At 41.7% G+C, this 24876-nt stretch overlaps 1 protein-coding gene across 1 annotated transcript in view; it reads right to left on the reverse strand.

Moving 5' to 3' along the window:
* Window positions 1–24365, reverse strand: part of nova2 (NOVA alternative splicing regulator 2) — a 103515-nt gene extending 79150 nt beyond the window's left edge. The window contains 3 exon segments of the mRNA XM_022194157.2: window positions 2596–2739; window positions 20754–20822; window positions 23417–24365. Of these exon segments, the coding sequence (XP_022049849.2) occupies window positions 2596–2739; window positions 20754–20822; window positions 23417–23573 (370 nt within the window). The 5' untranslated portion in view covers window positions 23574–24365.
* Window positions 24366–24876: the final 511 nt, after the last annotated feature.

Raw genomic sequence — 24876 nt, forward strand, 5'->3', positions numbered from 1 at the left:
TTTTAAGTTGTACTTTACTTAACCTGCATGGTCTCCTGAAATGTGAAAGAATCCTCGCCAAGACTGCACGAACCAACACAAACACGGAAAGCTTCGCATTAACGGTGACCTCACTGCACAAACATCTTCTTTGCATTCTTCCTCATAAATGTGTGAGCAGCAGCCACACTGTAGATCCCTCTGCACACACAAACCGACGGGAACTCCAGGTTGAAGCCCTGAGAAATATTTAAGCGCGCCACACTGTGTGTCCGACTAGTCACAGGAGAAACATCATGCTGTGATTGGCTCAGGGGCAGCGATTACATCAGAGGCTCAGCAGGTGCTACGACAACACGGCTTGCTGGGAGTTTAACTGGAGGTGGGAGCGTTTAGTGCGAGCATGTGACTGTAATTTTCACCTCTGGAAGTTGCTTTACCTCTCGCAGAAAACCCTGGAGGTCATGAATGTTATTCCAGGGTGAAAAGTTTGCGGATTCGGGTCATATAAATATGTTTCCGAACGCTAAATCATCCTGCCAGCCTGTCGCCGAATCCTCAGAGCTAAACGAGAGACACATGAAGGCACTTAACCCAACACTGTTTTTCCACGTGGTTTCAGATTTTATACAAAGTGGAGAAACCACATGCATGTTCAATTTGTGCGAATATTCAGCAATCTACAAGCTCATATACATTAAAATCATGCAAACTTGCAACATGCACAACCTTCACTGTATTTAAAATGTTTTTAACAACATATGTAAATAATCTTTTTTTTTTATTGCATCTCTAAGAGCTTGGTTGGGCTTAAGGAAAGATTGTGGTCTTGGTTAAGTAAGAAAGCACACGGTGGATTTTTTAGTGTTTAACCAACATCTTTCCCTAAATCAAAGTAGCTCAACTCTTCATCCCAGCCTCCCTTCTACAACTTCTGTGGGTAACAAGATTTACAACAACTACACCAAGGATAGAAGAGTAAAGATAGAGTTGCAGCGTGCTGTCCATGAACGCGTCAATCCCTTTCTGACACCGCACGAACATGCAACCCAAAACTCGCAGCGGGATGATGCAAAGCAGACAAACAGACACGCAACAGACACGCTCAGCCTCCCCCCTCCTCACTGCCGCAGCATTAAGAGTTTGGACAAATACAATTTCACCCCTGATCCGATAATCCTGATCTCTAGTGAACTATATGTGGCATATATACGTGTGTTGGTTGGTTGGGGGGGGGGCAAAGTAAACCCAATCACTGAAACGCACAAACTTACACAGCCTGATAAAAATCCATAAATCTATTTCCCAGCATTGATACAGGACTGTAATTGTTGGTGCGAAACAACCAGCAGAGCATCAGCTGCTCTCATCTGCGGTCAGTTCGGTCCGACAGCCTTTTACCGAGTGTATGTAAACACTGAGTGTGTGCATCTGCAGTATGTGTGTTTTAATGTGATGAAAAATTGATGCATGAAGATCGAGACAATGAAATGCCCCCTAATGGCTCACAACGCTTTACACTGATCCATCTATTCATCCTGACGCACCTCCTCCATCCTCTACCTTCCTTTATGGGGATGGATAAATGGATAAGTAGATGGCTTTCACACTTCCATCCATCCATCCATCCATCCATCCATCCTGGTTTCATTTTCCTGTTCATTGATTGTTTTCACCATTTCTCACTCATCCATCCATGACCCTATTTCTGCATCCATCCATCACCTGTTCCTACTTTTTTTTTTTATTGCAGTCTGATGAAGCAAAATATCTTTTTTTTTTTTCCAATGTTTTTACACATAAAAACTGATTAAAACCCAAGAGATGATGCATTTTGGGTTTTTGGGATGGTATTTTGCTGTGTGTCTGTGCATAGTTGGTTAAATGTTGCACAAAAAGTACAAAAAAGGCAGCATTTTTGGAAAAAAAAATCACTACTTTTCCTCTCTTTTTGCTGTTATACTGTTTTGTGCCTTGTGTATTTAGCAGTACTTTGTGCTCCTATGCATCTTGTAAATGTCATTTTAACATCTTCTGTCAGTGTGAAAGTATCTCAGGATAGAATTTTGCTTCACTTTCCCAACTCCAACATCCATCCATCCACAAATCCTTTCATTTTCCTGCTAATTGATTGTTTCCACTGCTTCTCATTCATCCACTCACCATCTGTTCCTTCTTTTTTTTTTACTGCACTGCTAATGAAGCAAAACATCACTTTTTGTGTGTTTTTAACATATAAACACTGACAAAAAACTTAACAGATGATGTGTGTTTGTGATATGTGTCTGCATAGTTGGTCAAATGTTGCACAAAAAGTACAACACAGGCAGCATTTTCAGAAAAAAATTGCTGCTTTTCTTCATTTTTGCTGTTGTTTTGTTTTGTGCATTTTATATATAGCAATATTTTTTGCTTCTATGCATCTTTTAACAATAATTTTAACAGCTGCTGACAGTATTTCAATAATTTATCTTTAAGTGTGGCTAAACTTGATAAATAACAGTAAATTTACAGGGCAAAAGCATCTCAGGATGAAATGTTTCTTCCCTTTCTCACCATCCATCCATCCCTCTATCCATCCATCCATGAGCAGCTGGGGTTGTTGCGGTTTCTTACCAGGATAGAAGTCTTTGGATTTGGACAGCTTGATGGTGGCTCCAGTCTCTTTCTGCAGCTGGACGATGGTCTGACCTCCCTTCCCGATGATTGAACCGGCCGCATAGCTGGGAATCAAAACCTTCAGGAAGTACTCGCCTTCCTCTGCAGCAGGAAACAGGAAACAGTCAGTGAGAGAGAGCTACTGCACCTCATGTTGCTTTTCAGTACAAACACAGCTGCTGCAGAGAAATATTAGGATAAAGGCTACAGTATGCATCATTATTAGATTTTTCTTTTGAACCTTTGCCCTCATGTTTGCCTTTTGTTTGCAGAAACTGCACCAGTTTTGTTGGCGCTCCATCCAGTACGGGGATGATGTTGTTTGACTGAGTGTAAACTGTGAAGTGGAGGGAAAGTGTTTGTCAGTAATCACAGTCTGACAGAACAGATGCGAGCCGGTGCCGCATCGCTACGCCAAAGCAGAATAATTTGTCTTTCTCCCCCCCTCTCTGTCTTCTTCCTCCTCGAACCCCCCACCTCTTCCTTCCTTCCTTCCTTCCTTCCTCTCCACAGATTCCCAAAGCTGCACAAATCCACCCAATCACATCAAATGATGACTGTTATCCATGACAACTAATTATTTCCATAATCTGATGATTCCCCGCCAGCGTTATCTCTCCCCTCTTTTTTTTTTCTCGCCGCGTCCATTTGCGCGAGCCTCTAAACACTCTCCGCAGATTGGCCTGATCTAATTTCAGCGTCGGGGCCCGAGGAATCTGGTCCTCGTCACCGTCTAGTTCTTGGCACGAGAGAACCGAGGAAGACGTCGATTTTGTTATTAAAGCTAACCAGATTCAAACGATGCTTTGTGGACGTGAACGCACACATACGCTGATTAACATGTGCAGATAAACCCGCGTAAACAAACAAAGCAGCCGAGCTCGGATCCAGACATTTTGTATTATTATTATTTAGACATTTCAACATGGAGCTGCACCTGAATCCAAGAACGGAGGAGATGTGGCTTTCTTTCATGCGGCCTTCTTGCTGACTGTCTTCAGCTCCAACCTTGGCTGACCGCAGGCATGAAGAAATGCATTTTGGATTTTCAGGAAGGAGGTGGCCTCGCAACAGAAAAAGGAGCTAATATATCAAGCCCCTTTGAGGCAAATCAAGCTTCAAAGTCAGAAATGTTCACTAGTTTCTCCTCATGTTCATGTTTCTTTCTTACTTCCTCTGCAGACTGAAACATGCTTTGGTTTCCTCTGGTCTTGAATGTTAACTGGTTCACCAAAGACGCTTGGGGTCCCCCAGACAATTCCATACTTTCAATGAAAACTTACACTTTTATCCAGGTGCTAACATAATTGCGCAAGGGTTTTCTAATCATCAATGAGCCTTTCAACAGCATTAGCTAACACAATGTAGCATTAGAACACAGGAGTGATGGTTGCTGGAAATGTTCCTCTGTACCCCTATGGAGATATTCCATTAAAAATCTGCCGTTTCCAGCTAGAATAGTCATTTACCACATGTCTAGACTGCATTTTTGATTATTTTAATGTTATTTTCATTGAGAAAAACTGCTTTTCGTTCAAAATAAGGACAATTGTAAGTGACCCCAAACTTTAGAATGGTAGGGTAAGTAGTAAAAGAATATATCACAGCAATTTTAACATCGAGTCCTGCTCTCAACGGCTGCCTCTGGTGATCCAAAACTGAAAACTAAATGTGCCGAAAATGAAAAGCAACTCCAATGTTCGATGAAACTTTTTTTTTTTACATTTGTCATGGACTGACAGCTGCATCAACAGCAATACATGGAAAAAAATCCAATCCAAAAACCTATGAGTTTTTTTCTCGCCTTTTTTTTTGGTTACAATTAACTATAAGCATCTTTAAACATGAGTTCTGGAGCGTTATAAAGCATCCACATGATCTCCTCTGAAGTAATAAATGAACTCAGAACCAATAAAAACCTCCAGAGTCCGTGTGTTTCTGGAGAAATGTTATATTTGCATGTGAATTGAAAACAACCGGAGTTACAGGTGTGTCGAGTGACTTAATGAGGTCTGACATTTTCAAGCTGATGCTTTTGCTTTTTGTGATTTGCCCGAATCCCCTAAAAATGGAGAGCAAACGGCTCCGGCATTTTGTGGAAAAAAACACCAAACCGAAGCAGGAGGAGGACGAAGCGAAAGGTCAGAGCGTGGTTTAATTGAATCGGGTTTATTCAGAGCGAGGACACGCAGCGCTGCTTCAGGTCGACATGTCAGCGAGCAACACCGACACGTTGACCCTCCGCAGCCTGCTGCTTCCCCCGACGAGAGAGAAAACGCATATTCCTCCTCTGAAATAGACAAGCCTTTGTTTCCATGGCGATAATATCAACATGTTGTAGGTCAACAAAGCAGCAGCTCACACTCGGTTCCTCGTTCCTTCTTGTCGAGACATGAGGTCTGTTCTTCTTTCCTAAAACGGACGCTGAAGTTGCCAAATTGCAGATTTCGATCCAAAAAGAGCTATAAATAAATACAGTGAAGTAGACGTGATGTCTTTTTAATAAAATCCTGTCTTTCTGGGGTTCATTTTGGCAAAATTTCTTCTGATTGTAAGCTTTTGTTTTGCATATTTTATGTGATATTATCTCTTTGTCACACGTCACCAATATTTTCCAATAAAAAACAAATATTAAAGGAAAAATCAAATCTGAGTGTAGAAAAACACTTATTTTAATGTCTTTAAATGATTGACGAAATTATCAAAAAATGCTGTGAAATTCAATGAAAATTGACTATTTATTAGGGAAACAGATAACGAGAGCACACGGGGTGAACAGAAATCCATAATTTCTTCAGCCTTCAATATTGTATTCCACAATTCTACAGATTAAATCTTAATTATCTACTTTCTGCAGTGGTGAATCCAACAAAAACTGCCGTACGCATCGTTTTTCTAACTCATATCTGAGTGTGTCTTTAAACTGCGACTGATTCCGGTTCCCTCCCGAGCAGCGTTCTTCATATTTGATAATCCAGGTCACGTAACCCCAGGAGGCAGATTAAAATAGGATTATTGTTCGGGGCTCACTTCCTCACAAGGGCGCGACACCTTCTAACTCTGCTCGTCTTTGTCTGCTACCCAGGTGAACGACTGGAGACAACCGAGGACAAAAGTGCACGTTAAATATATAATAGTACAATACCTGGGTAGGACGACAGACTGAGAACAAGCAGACGGAAGATTTACGATCCCATATCGAGCCTTATTAAATCCCATTAAATCCAGGTGACACAAAACAACAGCAGAACGCAGGTGTGACAATGCATCTAATTAGAAAACATCCACACAGGTGTTTTCAGTTACTCGGTCAGTTTAGGTCTCCAAAGTCTGCAAACATCTACAAGAATCCAGGCTGAACAGGTGGAATAAAAACCACCACAGAAAGGAAGAAAATGTTGAACAAGACACATGAATCTCTGTTTGAATGGCTCTTTGTAACCCAAACTTTCCTCCAGGATCGCCGGCGATGTTGCGTAATCTCCACCTAATACTTTTAACACCCATGTTACACCCACGCAGGTGTTTTCACTTAAACTGCATGATTGGATTAAACCTCCTCGAACAAACTGCTGAGAAAACTGAGACGGAAAGACGGTGCTTTAAAGACGTTTCATTATACTGAGAACGTTTGACTTATTAAGTGGCAAGTCAGAAACATTTCAGAACTTTCCGAGTCATAATTATAATTCATGTGTTGACGTCAGCATCATTTACAACTTTAGATACTGTTAATACGAAACTCAACATTACACAAAATAACCGGAGCTGTGACCGCTGGAATTCCACACTACTGTAAAGAAAGAGAGTAGATTTTAAGTGGTGAACAAGTTGAAGAAGTTCATGACAAATAGCATTTATAATCACTCTGGAAAGTTTAATTTGCAGTGGCTTCCCAGAGTCGCAGCTTTATTGATGCGGAGCAGCCCACATAGTTCATCATTTGCTGTTTGAAATGATTTCTTGTAAACCGACTGCCAGAAAAAGCATCTTCTGACGGACAAACCTCGTCCTAATGTGCAACTCATCATTTTTTTAAAGAGTCCGACGTCGCTTCTTTCAAACATAACGTGAGAAAACGTTTGCTTCCAGACTATCTGAGCTGGAGTTGGGCTCGTTGTTTCTGGGTGGGCTCTATTCTCATCTCTGGGTGTTCAGCCAAGTCAAAGCATGAGCACACAGACAGGAAACCCGACACGCCCTTCAGCCTTCCTCCGCTCCGCAGTGATGAAATACAAACTGCAGGGAGCTCCAACATGGATGTAGAGGAGCGAGAAACCAACCTCAGCTTTAATTCATCCAATAAAGTTTAGCCTCTTTTTTTGGTTGAACGCTTCCGCTAATCTGAATTCCCTGCTGTGCTTTAGCAAGCGAGGTGTTCAAGTCTGATTTTGTGTTAAATTAAACGATCTTCCCTTCAGACTTTTTAGCCCACCAGCTGGAGCTGAAACTCCAAAATGAAAACATGATAATGAACCTTCACTTCTTCCTCCTACTATGAGGAATCATCTCAAATCATCAGGGACTTTCTGCTCGATCATCTCTGATTGGCTTGAACTTTCTTACGTTATAGTTTTTCCATTTAAAAGCCATTTGTTTGTACCACTAAGAAGAGTAGATGTTTCTGAAACAGTCTGGATGATGATCTCAAAAGGAGTACAACAATTTGAAAAAGGCTGCTTGTAAACTACAATAATGTGGAAAAGTGGATCTGTGTTCTTGGAGATTCCAAAGAAGTTTAAAAGTAGAAGTATTGATGTAAAGAGGAAACAGTAAGATAAGAGATGTACAGATATTTAACAGGTTTTTGACTTGATGTGGTTTGGCTTGGTTTTTTGGTTGTGTATATATTTTCTCTTTTGTCTTTATGATACTGTGGAATGTTTGAAATCAAATTAACTTAAATAATCAGTAGATACTTAAAAGATATACGTGAAGGTTTAGCTAGATTAACACATTCAATTTGAGGTTATTATAATAACAATATCTCAGGAACTATTAGAGCTAAAAGCCTGAATTTTTCACTGTTTTTTCTCATCGTGTCATTCATTCAAGTCGATCAAATTATGTCTAATTATAGGCAAGTAGAAATATGAAAAAATAAGAAAAAGTCCCATCTGGGACGGCACAGCTCAGTGGGTAGAGTGGCCATCTCGCAACCGGAGGGTTGCGGTTTGATCCCCGGCCCGGCGTGCTCATGTCGATGTGTCCCTGAGCAAGACACCTAACCCCTAATTGCTCCAGGGGCACTGTACCGCGGCTGACCCTGCGCTCTGACCCCCCCAGATGAAGGGGGATATGCGAAAATCAGAATTTCCCCTCGTGGGATTAATAAGGGATAAAAAATAAAATAAATAAAAAAAATCTGAGCACAATTTACCAAATAAACTAATAATGCAGAAGTCGACCAGTGATATTTTCTGAGGATTTTGTAGCTGCATGTCACAACAATACAAAAAAATACAAATAGAATATTTGAAACATAAATATGAAAACTTGGTCACAAACAAAATTTAAAAAATGAAAAGTTAGTTTTGTTGAATTTTTTCATAACTGATTGAGCAGATTATACCACAAAAACAAACATAATACTAGGTAATCTAATCCAAGTAATACACAGTTCTGGAGTTTCAAAATGGTTCTCCAAATATAGCTGAAAAAAATATGTTTTACAATAAGGAAGCATTTTTAGAATTAAATGTTTTGTTTTGTATTATGATATCATGCAGCCTCGTGGTTAAAAAATGCCACTAGTTGACTTCTGCATTACCATTGTTCCTGTCAGTATGAGCTCAAAGATGGTTCTGAATCAACAATATGATGAGAAATAACAGTGAAAATTTCAGGCTTTTACCTTTAATAGTTCCTGAGATATTGTCGTTCAAACAGCCTCAAATTCCAATGTACAAAAAAATTTACTGAAAGGGTCAAGGAATTGTGCTTTTTTATATCTTGGAAAGTACTTAATATATCAGCCTAGAATTTCACAAATATCTTTAGAATTATCCATACCTAATGCTATTAAAATTTCAGCCAAATCGGAGATGGTGGAGCGGAAATTGTTGTAAAAAAATGTGATGATTTGAGTTGGAATCCTTCTATCATCCACGTTCTCTCTTTCCTGGTCTCTTCTTCACTTTAAATCTTAGATGTAGGAGCATTTCTCAAAAGCAGGACCATACATGATCTGTTCAGATAATAAATCTAAGAAGACGAGGCTTGAAAGAAAAATCTGGATTCATTCATAACTCCTGAGGATGCTGGACGGTTATCTCAGACAGCTGCTCAGTTATAAAGGTCAGCTACTGTACATTAACAAGCAAATCCAACACAGTCTATAGAACTTCAGATTAATTTCCTGTGCACCCTTTTGGTTTCTACGCTGAACTTTAACTGAACTTGTATTTTAGATGGATGTCATGTACTTTGGAGGTTGAGGAGGTTTTGATTTAAACTTCTGTTGCTCTGCAGCACGTCGTCAATCTTTTCCTCATGAGATCAATTTTTCACAACTCGCTCCTCATCCTCAGCCACCAGGGCTGAAGCAACATCTAGAAAGTCCTCCTTTGCACAGAATGCCTCATCTATTAAAGGTTGGAATACTTTACCGATAGCCATCAGAGAAAGCTCCACTTTCGTCAGTCTTAAGAGACAGTATAAGGCGGGGGTGTCAAACATGCGGCCTGCTGGCCAAAACTGGCCTGACAGAGGGTCTAATCTGGCCTGACCTCCTAAAGTGTAGAAATTACCGAAAAGACAACTGCAAATTGTAAATTTGTAAAACTATATATTTAAAAACATTTCTAGACCATGACAAGTTGCTTTGATCATAAAGTAAAACACTACGTTGCTCGTTGTTCTTTTGCCATTTTGTGTCATATTTTTGTAATTTTTTTTTCTTTTGTTGTTTTTTGACTGACTTTGTCGTTTGTCTCATTTATATGTCGTTTTATTTCTTTTTGGTATTTTTTTGTCTGGTTCATGTCCGTTTTTTGTTGCTTTGTAAATTTTTTGTCTTATTTTTGTTTTGTTTCGTGTCATTTGTCTCATATTTTGTCGCTTTGTGTTTGGCTTTTGTAATATTTTGTCTTATTTTTGTTGTTTTTTTGTCTTTTTTGTCTGACTTTTGTCATTTGTCTCATGCTTTTCTCATTTTGTGTTTCCTTTTTGTCTTGCTTGTGTTTCTTGCCTTATTTTTGGCATTTTGTGTTTTTGCTTTATTCACTGTTTTTGTCATTTGTGTCTCTTTTCAGTCATTTGCCCATTTTTTTGTCGTCATAATGTTTTGTAAAAAGATAATTCCTTGCATATAATAATAATAATAATAATAATAATCAACTGTATTTATAGTGCCTTTAATTCCTTAAATGTGAACTTCTTTGCACTTAAACAAAAAATTTAAAGTCGTCCATATCTATCGGATATTATGCTCTGATTTTGCCGGTCCAGCCCACCTGTGATCAAATTGGGCTGAATGAGGCCCCTGAACTGAGATGATTTTGACACACCTGGCATAATGCATGGCTGATTAGCAATCGAACCTGTGAACATTGAGAAAATCAGGCACTTTTACTATAAGCATGTTACTAAAATAATTGCACTGTAGGGTAGGTTCAACCCAACTAGAATTCATTTTCTGTCACTGTTTTTGTTTTACTGTATTGTTTTTATACGTCTGTAACCCTGTATGTTTTTCTTTAAAAGCAAATTAAAAAATTAGTAACTCTCTCTTGTCTGTCTTTATACTTTCATCTCGGTAACAACGGCGTTATCTCAGGGAACCTCGGGCTAAGATGACTATCGGTAATTAGCTGCAAATGGCAACAACAATGATGTAACGTTGACTGTGCTGATTGAGTCTCTTTGATTTCGCTGGCAACAGCAGCAGCAGCGCTTTGGTTTTTTTTTTTGTTTTTTGTAGCCTGAGAAAATGTCACATGGTTGTGTCCTGAAACTGTCTGTCTTTTGTTGTCTCCTCTTTTACCTTCCCGTCCTTCCTCTCATCCTCTTTTCTCGTCTCCCTCCTAATCTCTTCCTCTCCTCTCTCCATCCGCAGTGACCCACTTTGAGGGTACGAAGCCTCGGACTGACCTGCTTTAGATGGAGGCTGGCTAATTATAACCAGCCCGTATTAATAAGGCAGGGGAATTGGTAAATACGAAACACACACTCTCACGCACACACGCACACACACGTACAAAAGCCAGTCTGTGACACGCACTCAGAAACACCTCCTCCGCAAACAGATCGTTTCCGACGTCTCATAAACAAGCCTACACACCTTGGCAACGTGACTCATCTTGTATAGAAGAGGATGTAATGAGTGACTCATGTTCATCTCTTGTATCTGTTGCATGGTAACGCTTGTACATGTTACCATGGCGAGCATTAAAAAATGGATTTATATGTGAATCCTGTGTGAGAACAAAATATATAATTTTAAATAATCACATTTTTCGGGGGAAAAAACAACCATTTTTCAAGCAGAAAGTATTTTGCCTCCACTTACGTGCTGTTTATTCCTCAAACAGCAGCTCTCCACACTAAAAAGGTGTTAATACTATAAACTCATACAGATGTTTATCCGTATTATCCACATGTTACTGAAGTCATCCTTATATCGTTAAACAGAACTGCAGAGCTCCACTGCTCAGCTTGTTATCTGTGTTATGTAACAGTGGGTCGGATTGCGCTTTGGAAATCAGCCTTTAGCAGGTTTGACTCACATTTTCATAAATATGAACTTTTTCTTCTTTTTTTTTTAAAGAAAGCTGCTCCTGCCTCTTCCTCCCACGCTGCACCGCGCTGCAAAGTTTTATCAACATTCCTCAAGTTTTATCAGGTGAATCTGCTTTTTTAGAAAACATCCTCTGACATATGAGAGTCTGCGAAAGTTTAAAATTCTCTTTTGAAGCTCTTAGAATGACATTAATGTGGCATTAAGGGGTCTTTGAAACTGTAAACTCTGCTAACATTTTGCCTCACAACTTGTTTGGTTAATAAGACCTCATGAAATAATTTGGGCAGTTTAAACTTAAGGTACTTGTCCACTAGATCCGTTTTTTCCCGCATGTAAACGCACCACATCTGAAAATGGCCCGCTTGGTGGGTGGGTCACTAGCGGGTCACTAGCGGTCGCATGACAGCGCTTCAGCTTGAGTGTGGCAGATGCATTTGACCAACATGGTGGCTCAGCTGCAAACTTTGTCGTTTATTTTGAAAACACTTTAGCGAAAAGTCTTTCTGAAAGCATTTAAGGTGAGAAATAACCTGTGCAGTTCCTAAATATGTCCTCATTAGTTCAACGACAGCTAGTTTAAGTGTTAATAGGAAAGTTTTGTGACGCGTCAGACCTCCATGCTCTGCATTGAATTTGCATAAAGTAGAAGTCAAGTCTACTTTATACAAATTAGTTCTGGGGAGATGCACTGGATCGTAGCTTGAAACGCACCGCAATGGAAATAAACATACAATGCAGTGCGTTTCACATAGACAATGAATGGGATGCAGGAAATTGACAGATCCAGTGTTCACGTACCGTTAGCTATTCCATAAGCAAACCATAAATGCATGACATCCATGTTACTGGTGTCCTCCCAGTCCAACATCAAACCCCTGAGATTCAGAAAAATGTCATTTATGTACTTGCTGCATTAACAAATCCTAATTACTCTGCCAAGGAACGGTGGAGCTTTGTGACAATCGGTGCACATCTGTCCGTCTGTTTGTCTGTTAGCAACATTACTCAAAAACGGACGAATGCATTTGGATGAAATTTTCAGGGAACTTCAAAAATGACACAGCAATCAACTGATTAGATTTTGGCAATGATGCGGCTTATAGTCTGGATCCACGGATTTGTTAAAAATTCCTGTATCATTGCATCACTGTAACTATGACAGCAAGTGAACACTACATCAGCTGCCTGCTGAAGATCACATGATCGCTATCCTACTACAAATCCACCACTGTGGACTTATCAGGACTTATCCGTCAGAAATCATTCAAGGAACATCCATCCATCCATTCTCTATACACCGCTTTATCCTCACTAGGGTCGTGGGAGGTGCTGGAGCCTATCCCAGCTGACTCGGGCGAAGGCAGGGGACACCTTGGACAGGTCGCCAGTCTGTTGCAGGGATTCAAGGAACAACTGATTAAATTGTGGTGGTGTTTCTGAGTCCCATCAATTCCCACCACCTGCTGCATATTTAGGTCATGCGATTCAGTATCCGTACATAACGTACACATGCAAAACACACGCCTGTGCTCAGTGCAAGGTCATTTTGTTTGTTGGTACATCTGTATTAAATGGCCATATTCTATAGTGCCATGATTTCTGCCACACTGTTTTTTCAAGATTTCATCCACCAGAAATGATACGACTGAGCAGCCTTGGCGGAGTCCTGCGCTCTCTGATTGCTTTTCTTGTCATGTGTAGTTACACCCTCCAGGCGACTCGTCCTACATCCCAGGATACAGGTAATGCTGCTGCGTGTCGATCCGCCCGAACATCATAATCAGCTGGAGGCTCGGCTGGTCGAGTCTGACCCGTCGGTGTCAACACTCCCCTCAAAATCCAATAGAAGTCACGCTACGCTCACCCACATGATATTCCCTCTCTCAGCTCGTCAAATTAAAAAACTGCAGGTGGGTGTTTGAGCAAAATGACCTGAAAAAGTAAAGTTCTTGTAAGGAGGAAAGTTTTCCAGATATTTGGGGTAGAAATGCTCGCCGTCACCTCCTGAGGTTCACGCTGACTAAATCTGATAAAATAACAGCAGCGAATGTTGAGAAAAGCGGATTCTCTCGGCGTGATGTCAGACTCATTGTTCTCGGCGACTATTTTCTGCACTTTCTGATATGAAGAATCATCACAGATCCAGCGTCTCAGCCTCACCCCCCTCTTCTCCGTGTGCAGCGACGCTTTCATGCTGACAACATAATGAGCATGTAAACTTTCAGTCCAAATAAGAACAAGAAAAACACCATAATTACAGCCGCGGTGATTGTTACTGATTAGTTCCAACTGTTTTATCTGTCAGAAAGAGTGCAGGGGGGATTTTTGTGGGGTTTTCTAAAAAAGATGCACATTTCGGGATGCGATGATGATATAAGGAGGTTCAGGTTATTGCGTGAGTCATTCATAAAGTCCAATTTTGCAACAGATTTAAGACTCAAATAGCAGCGGAAGGTGCAAACTTCAGATGGACGGTTTGATATTTTCACTCAAATTCTCTAATTTTTGTGCCATTACTTCCAGCTGTACAATCAAAAATTTAGTGTAATGCACGCTAAAACAAAACTACTTAATATTTAAAATAAGACTGTGCATTGTTTGTTGGCAGATCCATGTGTTAGTGGCATCAAACTAAGTTATTTTGAGGTTTTCTAATATCAAAACTAATTTCAAAATAAGGTCAGAATCTGTCAGAACTACAAAGACACAAAAACAGTGGATGGGCATCATTATTACAGCATAAATTACTTGCTATGTCAGTTATATTGGAAGCTAATTTGCTTGTTGCATTCTCTCGGTAGGTTTCTCTTCTTACCATAAAACTGCAATGAATGAAACATAATACATTACAGCTATTTTTTTAACACATATCGCTCAATGGACTTAAAGCAAATACAATTAAAAAAAGCACAAAAGATTCTTTTCCCATGTGGTGGGTGTTCCCTAAGGCTGCTAAGTCTGATCTAAACACAACTTTTCTGTCTATTTTCAGAATGAGGGATGGTTTCAGTGAATAGTTGCATTGCCGTATCTTCATTCATGGTACAATAGGTGATATTGTAAAACAAATTAAACAGAAAAATCTTCCTGACCCATTAACTTGCAGCAGATAAGCAGCTACAGTCTTATTTACAGTCAGTCTGCCTCCTTATAAACCCCTTTAACCTGATACATTATGTGTATGGTGAGAAAATATCAATAATATTGGCTCAGTTGATGGTTTTTATGGTGAAAAATACAAAAAGTTAGACCAACAAGAGAGAAAATGTTCAACTTTCACAACCACAACAAGCCGCTCAAGGCTGCTTTCGCCTCAGAAGACCTTAACCTAATTTATAAGAACATGTCGGCCTTCATGTCCACTGCCTCACCTCTACACTGATTCACTCTAAAGTCTCTGTATATTCTGCTCAACTGTTTGGATATATAAAATAACTTCACTTAAATTGACTGTGTTCTCATGTATTTTTCATGTACTTGTGCACAAATATTGCATAGTTTCACTGTCTGGCAAAGCTCCAGCGCTCACATCAAACCGCAACAATCCCACAAACACACAAAAACTGAGCCGCAGAGTTAAAAAAGTAAGAGATTAAACTGAAAAATCTAGAAATTACAACTTCAAACCACTGATTACTGCAGGCGACGGTGCGTACGCATTTGTTTGTGTAGATACAGTGTGTCTGCAGCTGAGTAACTACAGGGTTCCCTACTGGTCGCTGTGATGAGGGTCTTTGTTTCCACTCCTCTAAGCGATGCACATGCAGGCAAATCCCTGCAGCTACAACACAGGAAGCGCACGTTTCCTTTTGCATGTCAGAAGGATTCGACTGAAAAAATCGTGCATCTTTTTCTGCGTGATGCAGTGAAAATGTGGTCAACGCAGAAGTCCGAGAAACAACTGGAACCTGCACCACCGATGTAATGTTACACAGTCCCCCGCCCTGTTGCGCGATACCAATATGTGAGTATGTTTATGTTCAGACACAAAAGGAAACACCGGCAAGAGCTGCGTGTTCGTCTCTAAGCCTCCGTGGGGTCAAGAAAGGGGGGATCTGGAGACGCAGCGGTTGTTTAAAATAAATAATTAATCCCGCTGCACCACAACAGAACTGGCCGGGTAAACAGTCCAATCTGTTGCTAAGGCCCCTGCAGACCCGCCAGGCCCAGAATAGGCTCCCCACGCTGAGGGGGGATTGAGGGGGCTCAAATCCCCGGATCTGGTGTCCACGGGCCTGCCGAGGCGGAGAGGGAAGGTTGAGGATCGCAAATCCTTTCTTGTTTCCTCACACACGAATCTGAAGTCAGTTGTCAGTTGAAGTTTGCTGCATTTTTTCTATTAATGGGTTCTAGTTTTAGAGAACAGCAGCTGGCAGTTGTCTTTGTTGACAAAAATGAGCAATTTTGTCCTCTAGAACGCGATTCTAAATGCTTACAAACGGTGGAAATCTAGGTATTAAACAAGTCCAACAGAATGTATAGAACTGTAGTGGCATAAGTGACTTGTATGGACTCTTATTTTGAACTTACACCACAGTGAAATGCAAACTGAAGCTAATATTGTACTTTGCTTGTAGGTAGAAATTTGCACTTGTGTCATCAAACTAAATTTCTCTGATGTGTATCAACACATCATGCGAATAAATTGCAGGATTTAATGTAACTTGTCTCTTTAAAGTGTAAAATACTCATCACAGTGTTTACTTATGTTTTGTTGCTTTGCTGTAATTCAATTACAGTAATTTATTCAAACAATGATTTTCAAAATAAAAGCTGTGGATGAAGTGTCGACTTACCAGCTAACAGGAAAAAACAAAGACAAAGGGGGGGGGAAAACGGAATTAAAACAAGCGAAGAGGCCAATTTCCAAAAAGCTTATTTTAACCAGTTTGTTTTAATCATCTAGGATCTTGACTTAAATCTTTGATAAACTGTGTCAGTACAATTCTTTAAATCTAATTTATAACTTAGCACCCACAACTTTTTAACACATCTGCACATTAATAGAAAACAGAACTAACACAGTCATTAAAATAAGGATTAAACTTGATTTAAAGCCGTTTCGGATATTTTTCAGCTCTGACATGATTAAATATTTAGGGGGAATTTCTAAAAAACTCAAGGAAAAAAATGACAGATGTCGGAAACTGGCAGCAAATATCACAATCTGCCTTTTTTTAAAAAAACTAATATGGGTCAGTTGTAAACATGACACAAGGGGGGGAGAAGTTGAAAGTGCAGCAGTGTGATCGCAGCCTCGGCGGGTGAAAAGGGGGAATCTGAGCTCTGGGGACTTGGAAAATATTCATCTCCCCTAAGCAGGGAGAGTTAAAGGAGGGGGGCAGGCTTTGTCTTTGTCTTTTGTTGGAAGGTAGCATTCACACAGACACACACACACACACACACACACACACACACACACACGTAAAGCTCTCCAGCAGCGAGGCTCTGACCAGCTGTCTTGATTCTGAAAGATGGCCATCGTCACTCATAAACACCAGGGACCCGCAGAGGAAGGGGAGCAGAGGAAATCTCTCTATCTTTATCGTTTTCTCGGCCTCTCCGGCGTCTGAATCGTTCATTTTTCCTCCTGTCTTCCAGTAATTTAGAATTTAGAATATACATGACTCTCTGAATAATCAAACATTTGAAGACGATACGGATGCAGCCCAATAACCTCATCAAAGTGACTCAGAATTGCTCCAAAAATGGTCTTTTCATTTAAATTTTGATGTCAGTACCACCAAAAGGCATCCTTAAAGATATCGAGGGGACTCAAACACCAGCAGTATACCAACACTGATTTGTTTTTATGATGCCCAACTCTGAAATGTGGAATTCTAAAACATACCAGCTCGCAAAATAAAGCTTACAGGACGAAAAACGGTTGAATTCCTTCACCAGTTTATCACAAACCCAACAGCGTAATCTGTCGGAGGAACAACATCCTGCTGCAGAAATTCGGTTTCAACAGAGGTCTGAAGGCGAACCAATCAGATGCCTCCGTACTGAGACGCTGCGTCGTCGTCAGCGCGTCTGCGTAGAAATCGAAGCAGACACGGCGGCTAACAAAGATAACCGAAGCGGCCGCCTCCTTTTCTCTGCCTCCTGTGTGTGAAGACTGGTGCGTATTGTTCGGGGCTGTTTCAGAGGAGGGGGCCCTTCCAGTCTTCCTCCCTGCATCGGCCCTTTCATCGCCTCCTCATCCATATTTATCGCCGCCCTGCTCCACTCACCTATCAGCGACCGGCTAGCTGTGACCGAAGTCTCGCTCCTCCAATCACACGCCTCCCTTTGTGGGAATATTACCACCTCTCAGCGCTCTTCACCCCACCCTGTACAATGGCTTCTTTTTTTTTTTTAGTTTGACGCAGTGGCTTAAAAAAAAGAAGAAGAAGAGGAGCGAGTGGAGGAGGAGGAGAAGGAGGAGAGACGCAGCTACTGGTGGCAGATTCCTGCCGATGGCGGATCGCGAATCGATTGACAGCCTCGGAAATAGTTGCCGAGTGCGCGTCGTCAATGGCAGCCCGCGATTGATGAAAGGGAGGGTGGAGATGATGGGAGGACGAGGGTGAAGGAGGACGGGGAGGAGGGCGCAGTCGTGATGGTCTGAAGTAGAGCATGATTAGTATGGACGAGGAGGAGAGGAGGATGGAGAGAATGAAACGCGGAGAGAGGACTCGCAAGTGAACAAAACAGGCGTGTCGCAGAGGAGAACGCCGTGTTTGGGAACACACCAAAGCCTAAATAACCTCCTTGTGTCTAACTCTCACTGTGCATTTAGCGAGAAAATATCCCAACCGTTCTGATAGCTGATCATTTGAGCGTATTTCTCGTGCAATCTGCTCACACTGGCGCAGTATTTGCCGCTGAGCCTCCTGCGGCTGGAGTCTGTCTTTGATTGTTTCAAAGCCAAACGTGGGGCTGCTTCCTCCTCAGCCGGACAGCCGATCAATGCGAAGCAAGGCTGCCCTCCTTTTGTATGGACGGCCCAAAAAAAGCTGCACCGCTCAGCTCTGGGAGCAACAGAAAACACTCCGATCGATATCATCAAAGGCCTCGTCTCAGCGTGTGAGCCTTTATGTAAAGCGCGTGCATGCATTTGCAGTGCAGCACACCTCTTCGGCTCCCTCATTAAACTTCATCTCAGCTTTTTGTGCAGCCCAAGTCGGACATAAAACACAAAGACAGCCACGCAACACACACTCAGGGAGAAATCTTCCAGTGCACTGTTAGTCTAGTCCCCTAATGTCACTTGGCAAGGGCATTTCAAGGCCCCCCTCCTCCCCAACACCGGCTTGCCAATCCATCCATTTACTAAATGAATGCATTATATCTTTCAGGCAGCAGGAGAAGAGAGGAAAAGAAACTAGAATATAAAATGATGAAAGGACTGAAAAATGTCTCAGGTCAGCAAAGACTCTTAAACCTGTAGGCGCCCGACTCACATGTTCGTTTCCTGACCACCTACATGAAAATCGAAAAAAGAAAGATCTAATTTATTTTGTTTGTGCTTACATAAGACTTCTTAATGGCTTATACAAGCAATTTTTTTCCCCTGAAAGCTGCATTTGTTTTGTGTGGACTGAATCGGAGTCATTTCTATTAGGCTGAAAGGCTGCTTCAGGTGTACTGGGTATGTATACGGTACCTGTCTGGATGCTGCTTTTTCACCTCGAGACGATTCACTTTTATAACAGAAATGCATCTGCAACATGCACTGCAATAGGAACTAAAGAATTATGAAAATGTATGATAAATAGTGACTTGTGTGGGTCTTTTTCATGCCTTATGGATCAGATTTGAAGTCGTGATGTACACTTTTTCCACTCATATGTGCATATTTTTAAAACACCGATAGCTAAAAATGAAATGTAAATATATGCATTAACCTTATAACCCGTGTTTATACTAAACACTGCAACTCAGCTCTTGTTCTTGGCAAATCAAGTAATTTATTGAGATGTTTACGGTGATTTAATGTCTCATTTATATATTCTAATGTTCTGAAGCTTTCTGGCCAAACTCGCTATGAGTTCAATGAGATTCAGATTTGATTATTTAGTATTTTTCACAAATAAACACATTTTCAGTTGAACCCTGAGTGGCTACAGATGCATAAATTATGAAATTACTGGATGGATTTTTCCCTCATCCCGTCCATCGTGAGCACAGTCGGCTTTGTAAATAATCTAAGTTTAAACATCTGAAACCGAATCAAATATTAACACACGTCTCTGATCATATATGAGAAAGGAAACATGGATTCCTTTAATGCTGGGGGGGGACCCCCGCTGGGTCGGGTGATTGGGGGGGGGGGGGGGGGGGGGGAGGCGCAGAGATAAGAATGGGTTTGTGGTGGTGGTGGATTAGACGGCCGGTGGGGGTTGGGCCCCGCAAACAGCAGCCACTGCAGCTACTCATTGATCTTTCCGTCTTTAAGACCTTCAGCTTTTTATGGGCCATAGCTGTGATTTATGACCTCTGGAAGCCGCAGCGGTCCCATGTCGTCCCGTATCTACCGTCTGACAGCTGACCGGCTCCTTCCGTCTCACGCCTTTTGCCATTTTCTCCACGTTTTCTGCACACATTCGGACGGACCCGAACCATCTGGAAACCCGGCGGAAAAAATCCCATCTCCTCTTGTCATCTCTGAATTAAATGCCTAGCCTCGCTTCTCATTCAGGGTTGATTGACACGAATGGAAAACACTTAGCCTGGGCATTAAAGCTTACATCTGGATGTGTTTCTCTGCTGCAGCTGTTGGGTAAAAAATGACAGATTTTTTTTGCTACCTTATAAAGACAAATAGCTCCAATTTATTTCTCTTTTTTCCAGCTCTGCTCATCTACCTGTTCAGTCGTTCACTCAACAGCCGCTGCATGATGCATACCGTAGCCGTCACATATATCACATTTCATAAACAGTCAATGCACATTTCAACAATACATCAGCAGTCATAAACCCAAATGCTTTGATGGTATGGCTAGTATGAGGTCAAAGGTCATCCTGTGTGCAGTAATGTTGGGTATCATGACAAAAGAAACACTGAAATTTGTATAAAAAGCATGACAATGGATGTTTATGGGACTGATAACATACAATATAAACAATATCAGCATGCATTATCCGGAATCATGAGTAGAATATGAGTGGTGTTAAATGTTAAATCCTATTTAAATGTCAGGCCCTGCAGCAGTCAGACCACCTCTTTTTTTTTTGGAAAAATGCCCCTAAAATTTGGATTTGTGCAGAATTTTTGGCCTGCAAGAACACAACAAGTACGTGTTGTCACTGCTGAGTCGGTCCTGCATTGAAGAATGTTACAGTAAAGATTATAAAACAGGTAGAAGATCAAAATCAAAGTCTGTCTTACCATGAGTCTCAGTTTCTTGGTGAGGGAATACAATGCCTTCAGTTTCAAATAGGGGCTGCAGGAAGGCCACTACAGAGAGAGGAAGCACAGGGGTGGGGAGTGTGTGGCGTAAACTAATCATTAAGAGAAACAACCAAATGTTATGATCTCTTAGCAGCACTTTGACTTCTAACTTTCAAAACTGCAGCCCGAGGGCAGCTAAATAAATATAGAGAAATACAAAAACATAATCTCTGTGTGGGTAAATATCAGCTTCTACGTGATGAAAGTTTTCTTCTCCGTCAAGGGCCAGAATTATAAACACTTCCTGTATCTTATTAGCTGTAAAATAAAGGATCTATTTAGGCAACATTGTTATCCAAATAACTCAAGTCATAGAAGAGATCATCAAGACCAAATTCTCAGATCATATAGTTGGAACAAAAATACATTTTTTAAAAAACAGAATAGAATTAACTGTCAGTGCAAAAAATTTTCACAAAAGACCCGGAACCAAACTCTGATTCTTATCTTAGGGGGCAGTTGTGTAGTAAATATATGTAAATATATGTGTGTGTGTGTGTGTGTGTGTGTGTGTGTGTGTGTGAGTGTGTGAGATAGTGTGGGAGCGACTGGTTCATTTTCAACCAAATGTTGCTGGTTTCATCATCCTGATGCTGCCGGCTGAGGGAGTGTTGACCTGGCAGCAGAGCGGTGGCCCTCTCCGCCTGAGTAAAAGTCTGGTCGGCTGTGTTCATCATCATCATCATCATCATTCCAACCTTTTCATTTGTCTAAATGGACGAGCAGCCTGACGGTTACGCAGGCAAGAGGAAGGTCCCGAGAGGCAGCCTCGTTTTTTTTTTTTTTTTTCTTTACATACAGCGAGGAGGAGCCTTTAGTGCTCAGAGTGCTGCATCGATCCGCAGTTAAACACTGCTGGCTAACCTGTGGCTCACCCCTTCTCAGCCGGACACTCCGTCTAATTATTACTCCTGAGGAAGAACACTGAGGTTCCTGCCGGGACCTGAAGGAACCGTTAAAAATGACTGTCCACTGCTGTACTGTCCTTGGCAGAGCAGGTCATTCAAAACTCTACGAAAAGACACCGACTCCAAGGATACTAAAGACAGTTTTCATGCTGCGCCTCCTGTCATTCAGCTCTAAAAGGCATCAGTTTTAAAAATGTGTCATGTTTTATATTCATATCTCAATACAAAGCCATCATATTTGCATTAAATACATTTTGTGAGGTGGAGCTCATAAATAGTGACACATCAGTCATACTGAGCACCTCTAATGTGATCCGGGTTCATTTCTTATTAAACCTACAGTGAAATGAGATTTCCTCTTCATTTTTTAAGCTATCAATAGCTTCATCCTAACGAATCATAACAATTTAGACATGTTATTTTTACTTTAAAGATATACTAACAGAAAACACATTTTAGAGTTTAGATGTAACATTAAACACCATTTTAAAGTCTTCTTGGCTCTGGTGGGACTAATATTTGGCACAAAATGTAGAATATTTCATTCAAATTAAACATTAACAACAGCTACATGCTAGCTCACTCTTAGAATATTACTCATTTTTGCATGAAAATTGCATTGACAGTCAGATTTAACAGTTTGGGTCCCCTATAATAACGAGGGCATGTTGTGGGCTACACAGCACATTCAAATATCTCCTAAATCTTCAGCATCTCCTTGCTGAGTTGTTTGAAATAGCACATTTAAAGGTGTATTGTATGTCCAAATGTCCATGATGGGGGTGCATGGCCAGGATAGGCTACTGATGGTTGTAATGCCGGGTGATGGGAATGCTTGGCGCATGACAGCATGTAAACAAAAACCAAATATGGTGATTACCATGGTGACATATCCATATTTCATCCAACCAGAGAATAATGAAGAACAAGAAGAAAAAGAAAAAATCCCTCTCCCTCTTAGCTGCAGGATATTAAAATCAGGACAGTAAATGCACCGATAAAAATATACTGGCAGTGACATGCTGCAATAACACAGAGACACTGTCGCATTCTGAACTGCTCTGGATTCCCCCCCTTGTTCTCTACGGCTCGCCACAGGCCTGCTGTTAATACGAGTCCGCTTGTTTATCCGCTTGTGTAATTGTACACAAAGCGGCGATGGTGGCTGATGTGTGAGATTATCACAAGGTCATCCGTCGACGGGATGAGACCCCCTCGCGATCACGCACCAGCCTGATCTGGCTTTCACTTGTTTACATCCTTATTTTGGCTCCAGCATGGCCGCTGTGGCTGCGCGTAAATCTGAGCGCGCAATAAAAAAGAAAAAAAAATACACCCAATTCGGCTGATCTAAAGAGGCAAAATCATTCAGGATATGCATGAGGGGAAACCGGCGGCTTCCCTCCAAATCCCACCTCAGTCCCCCTCATTGTTTCCTTTCCATCAAAAGCGGCGACCCGTGATTATTTTAATGCTGATGGAAAACGACTCATGACGAAGCGGTTACAAAAATCCGCTCTCTCTAAAAATTTTAATCATTATTCAAAACTGAATATTTCGTGGCCGGAGCTGCCGAGCCACTCTGTGCATCAAGAATCAACCTGCTCTCGTTTCTCTCTGCCTGCCTTCAGGACGAAGCAGCGTTCACCCGAAACCCCGCACAGCTTCCCGCATCCCCATCGCTTCGCTTACCTCCCGTGTTTGTGCGTTTGGTGCTGCTGGCCTCCGTCGGGGTCTCCAGGGGTCTTTTACGCGAGTCCGGAGGATCGGACTCCATGTGTGGTTGTTGATTGTGATGGTGAGGATTTGAGAAAATGCCGTTTTGCTGTACTGCTCCGCCGGCCATCATTTTCGAGCTTGCTCTTGGATGCTTGGGCTGCGTTTGCGTTTAAATCCCCCTTTTCCGTGTATTTTTACGCAGCGTAGCCGTAGCAGATGAGTCCTCGGAGAAGGCGAAAGCGTTAGGAATCGGAAAATACGCCTGTTTCTTACGGACGGAGTAGGTTAGGCTGCGCGTTTTCTCCGTGGTGCGCCGTGCGTACAGAGAGATGCTGCGCAGGGGGACAGAAAGAAAGAAAGAAACGCTGGAGCGGCTCAGAAGAGGGAGAAAATCCGAAACCTCTGCAGATGGAGCGTCTTCTAGGCAACTAAAAAAACGTACAAACGGATCGTCAAGCTTCCATCAACCTTCAGATATGCATGCTAGGATATGTGTATCATTCCGCTGCAACCATGTCAGGCAGCACAGGATGGTGGCGCTCCTCTGCGAACACAGCGGAACGGAACAATAAATAAAACAAAAACCAAAACAGCACCGAAAGACAAAGAGGCGAAGTCAGCAGAGGAAAACAGAAAAAGAAGGGAAATGTCGCTGAAGCAATAATTAGAATAATAATAGGAATAATAATACAAAAAAATCCGATGCGTTATTGGTCTGGCTATTACAAATTTCTTTCTTCTTTATCCTGTCCTGGCTCCAGTCGTGAAGACACCCAGGGGTGACGCGTGGGTGAGGAGGGTCCGGAGACGCGGAGCTGGAGGAAGACTCGGAGAAAGAGACGTTTTGTCCTGCTCGTTCTCGGTGAAGATGCTGCAGTCTTGCGTTCAGAGCATCCCTTCTCTGACTGGCTGCTGGAGGAAGCGCAGGGGAGCGGCCGACGTCACAGGGCCCCGTGGTGCCTTTACGGTTCCTCTGACACTCGGATTTCCCAACATTGAATGTAAAAAAACACACGATTTTTCACGTGTTTTTACCGGTTATTTTGTTGGTTATAAATAAAGCAGAAATTGTGAACCTTAGAGATGCGTTTGTCATGTTTAGCCGATTTTTCCTAGTGAAGGCTGCTGCAAAAAGCGCATTAATACATGAGATTAACTACACTATACATGGCATAAGAGACTGCAGGTTTTGTTGCAGAAGCACATGCCATGAGTTAAAGGCGTAAAAGGCACCAAACACCTGATAAATGGTGAGTAACTGGTGCGTAAAGTCAAACTAAACCATGAGCCCACGTGCGCCCCAGCTCTCAGAAGTCATATTTCCGATGACACATGAACGCACCACGGCAGAAAGCGAAAAGCTGAGAGGGAGAGAGAGACGCCTCCACCGAGACGCGATTGGCCGAGGCTTCATTTCTCCAGCAAAAACGAAA

This window comes from Acanthochromis polyacanthus, chromosome 13 (genome assembly GCF_021347895.1).
Source record: "Acanthochromis polyacanthus isolate Apoly-LR-REF ecotype Palm Island chromosome 13, KAUST_Apoly_ChrSc, whole genome shotgun sequence".
NCBI lineage: Eukaryota > Metazoa > Chordata > Actinopteri > Pomacentridae > Acanthochromis > Acanthochromis polyacanthus.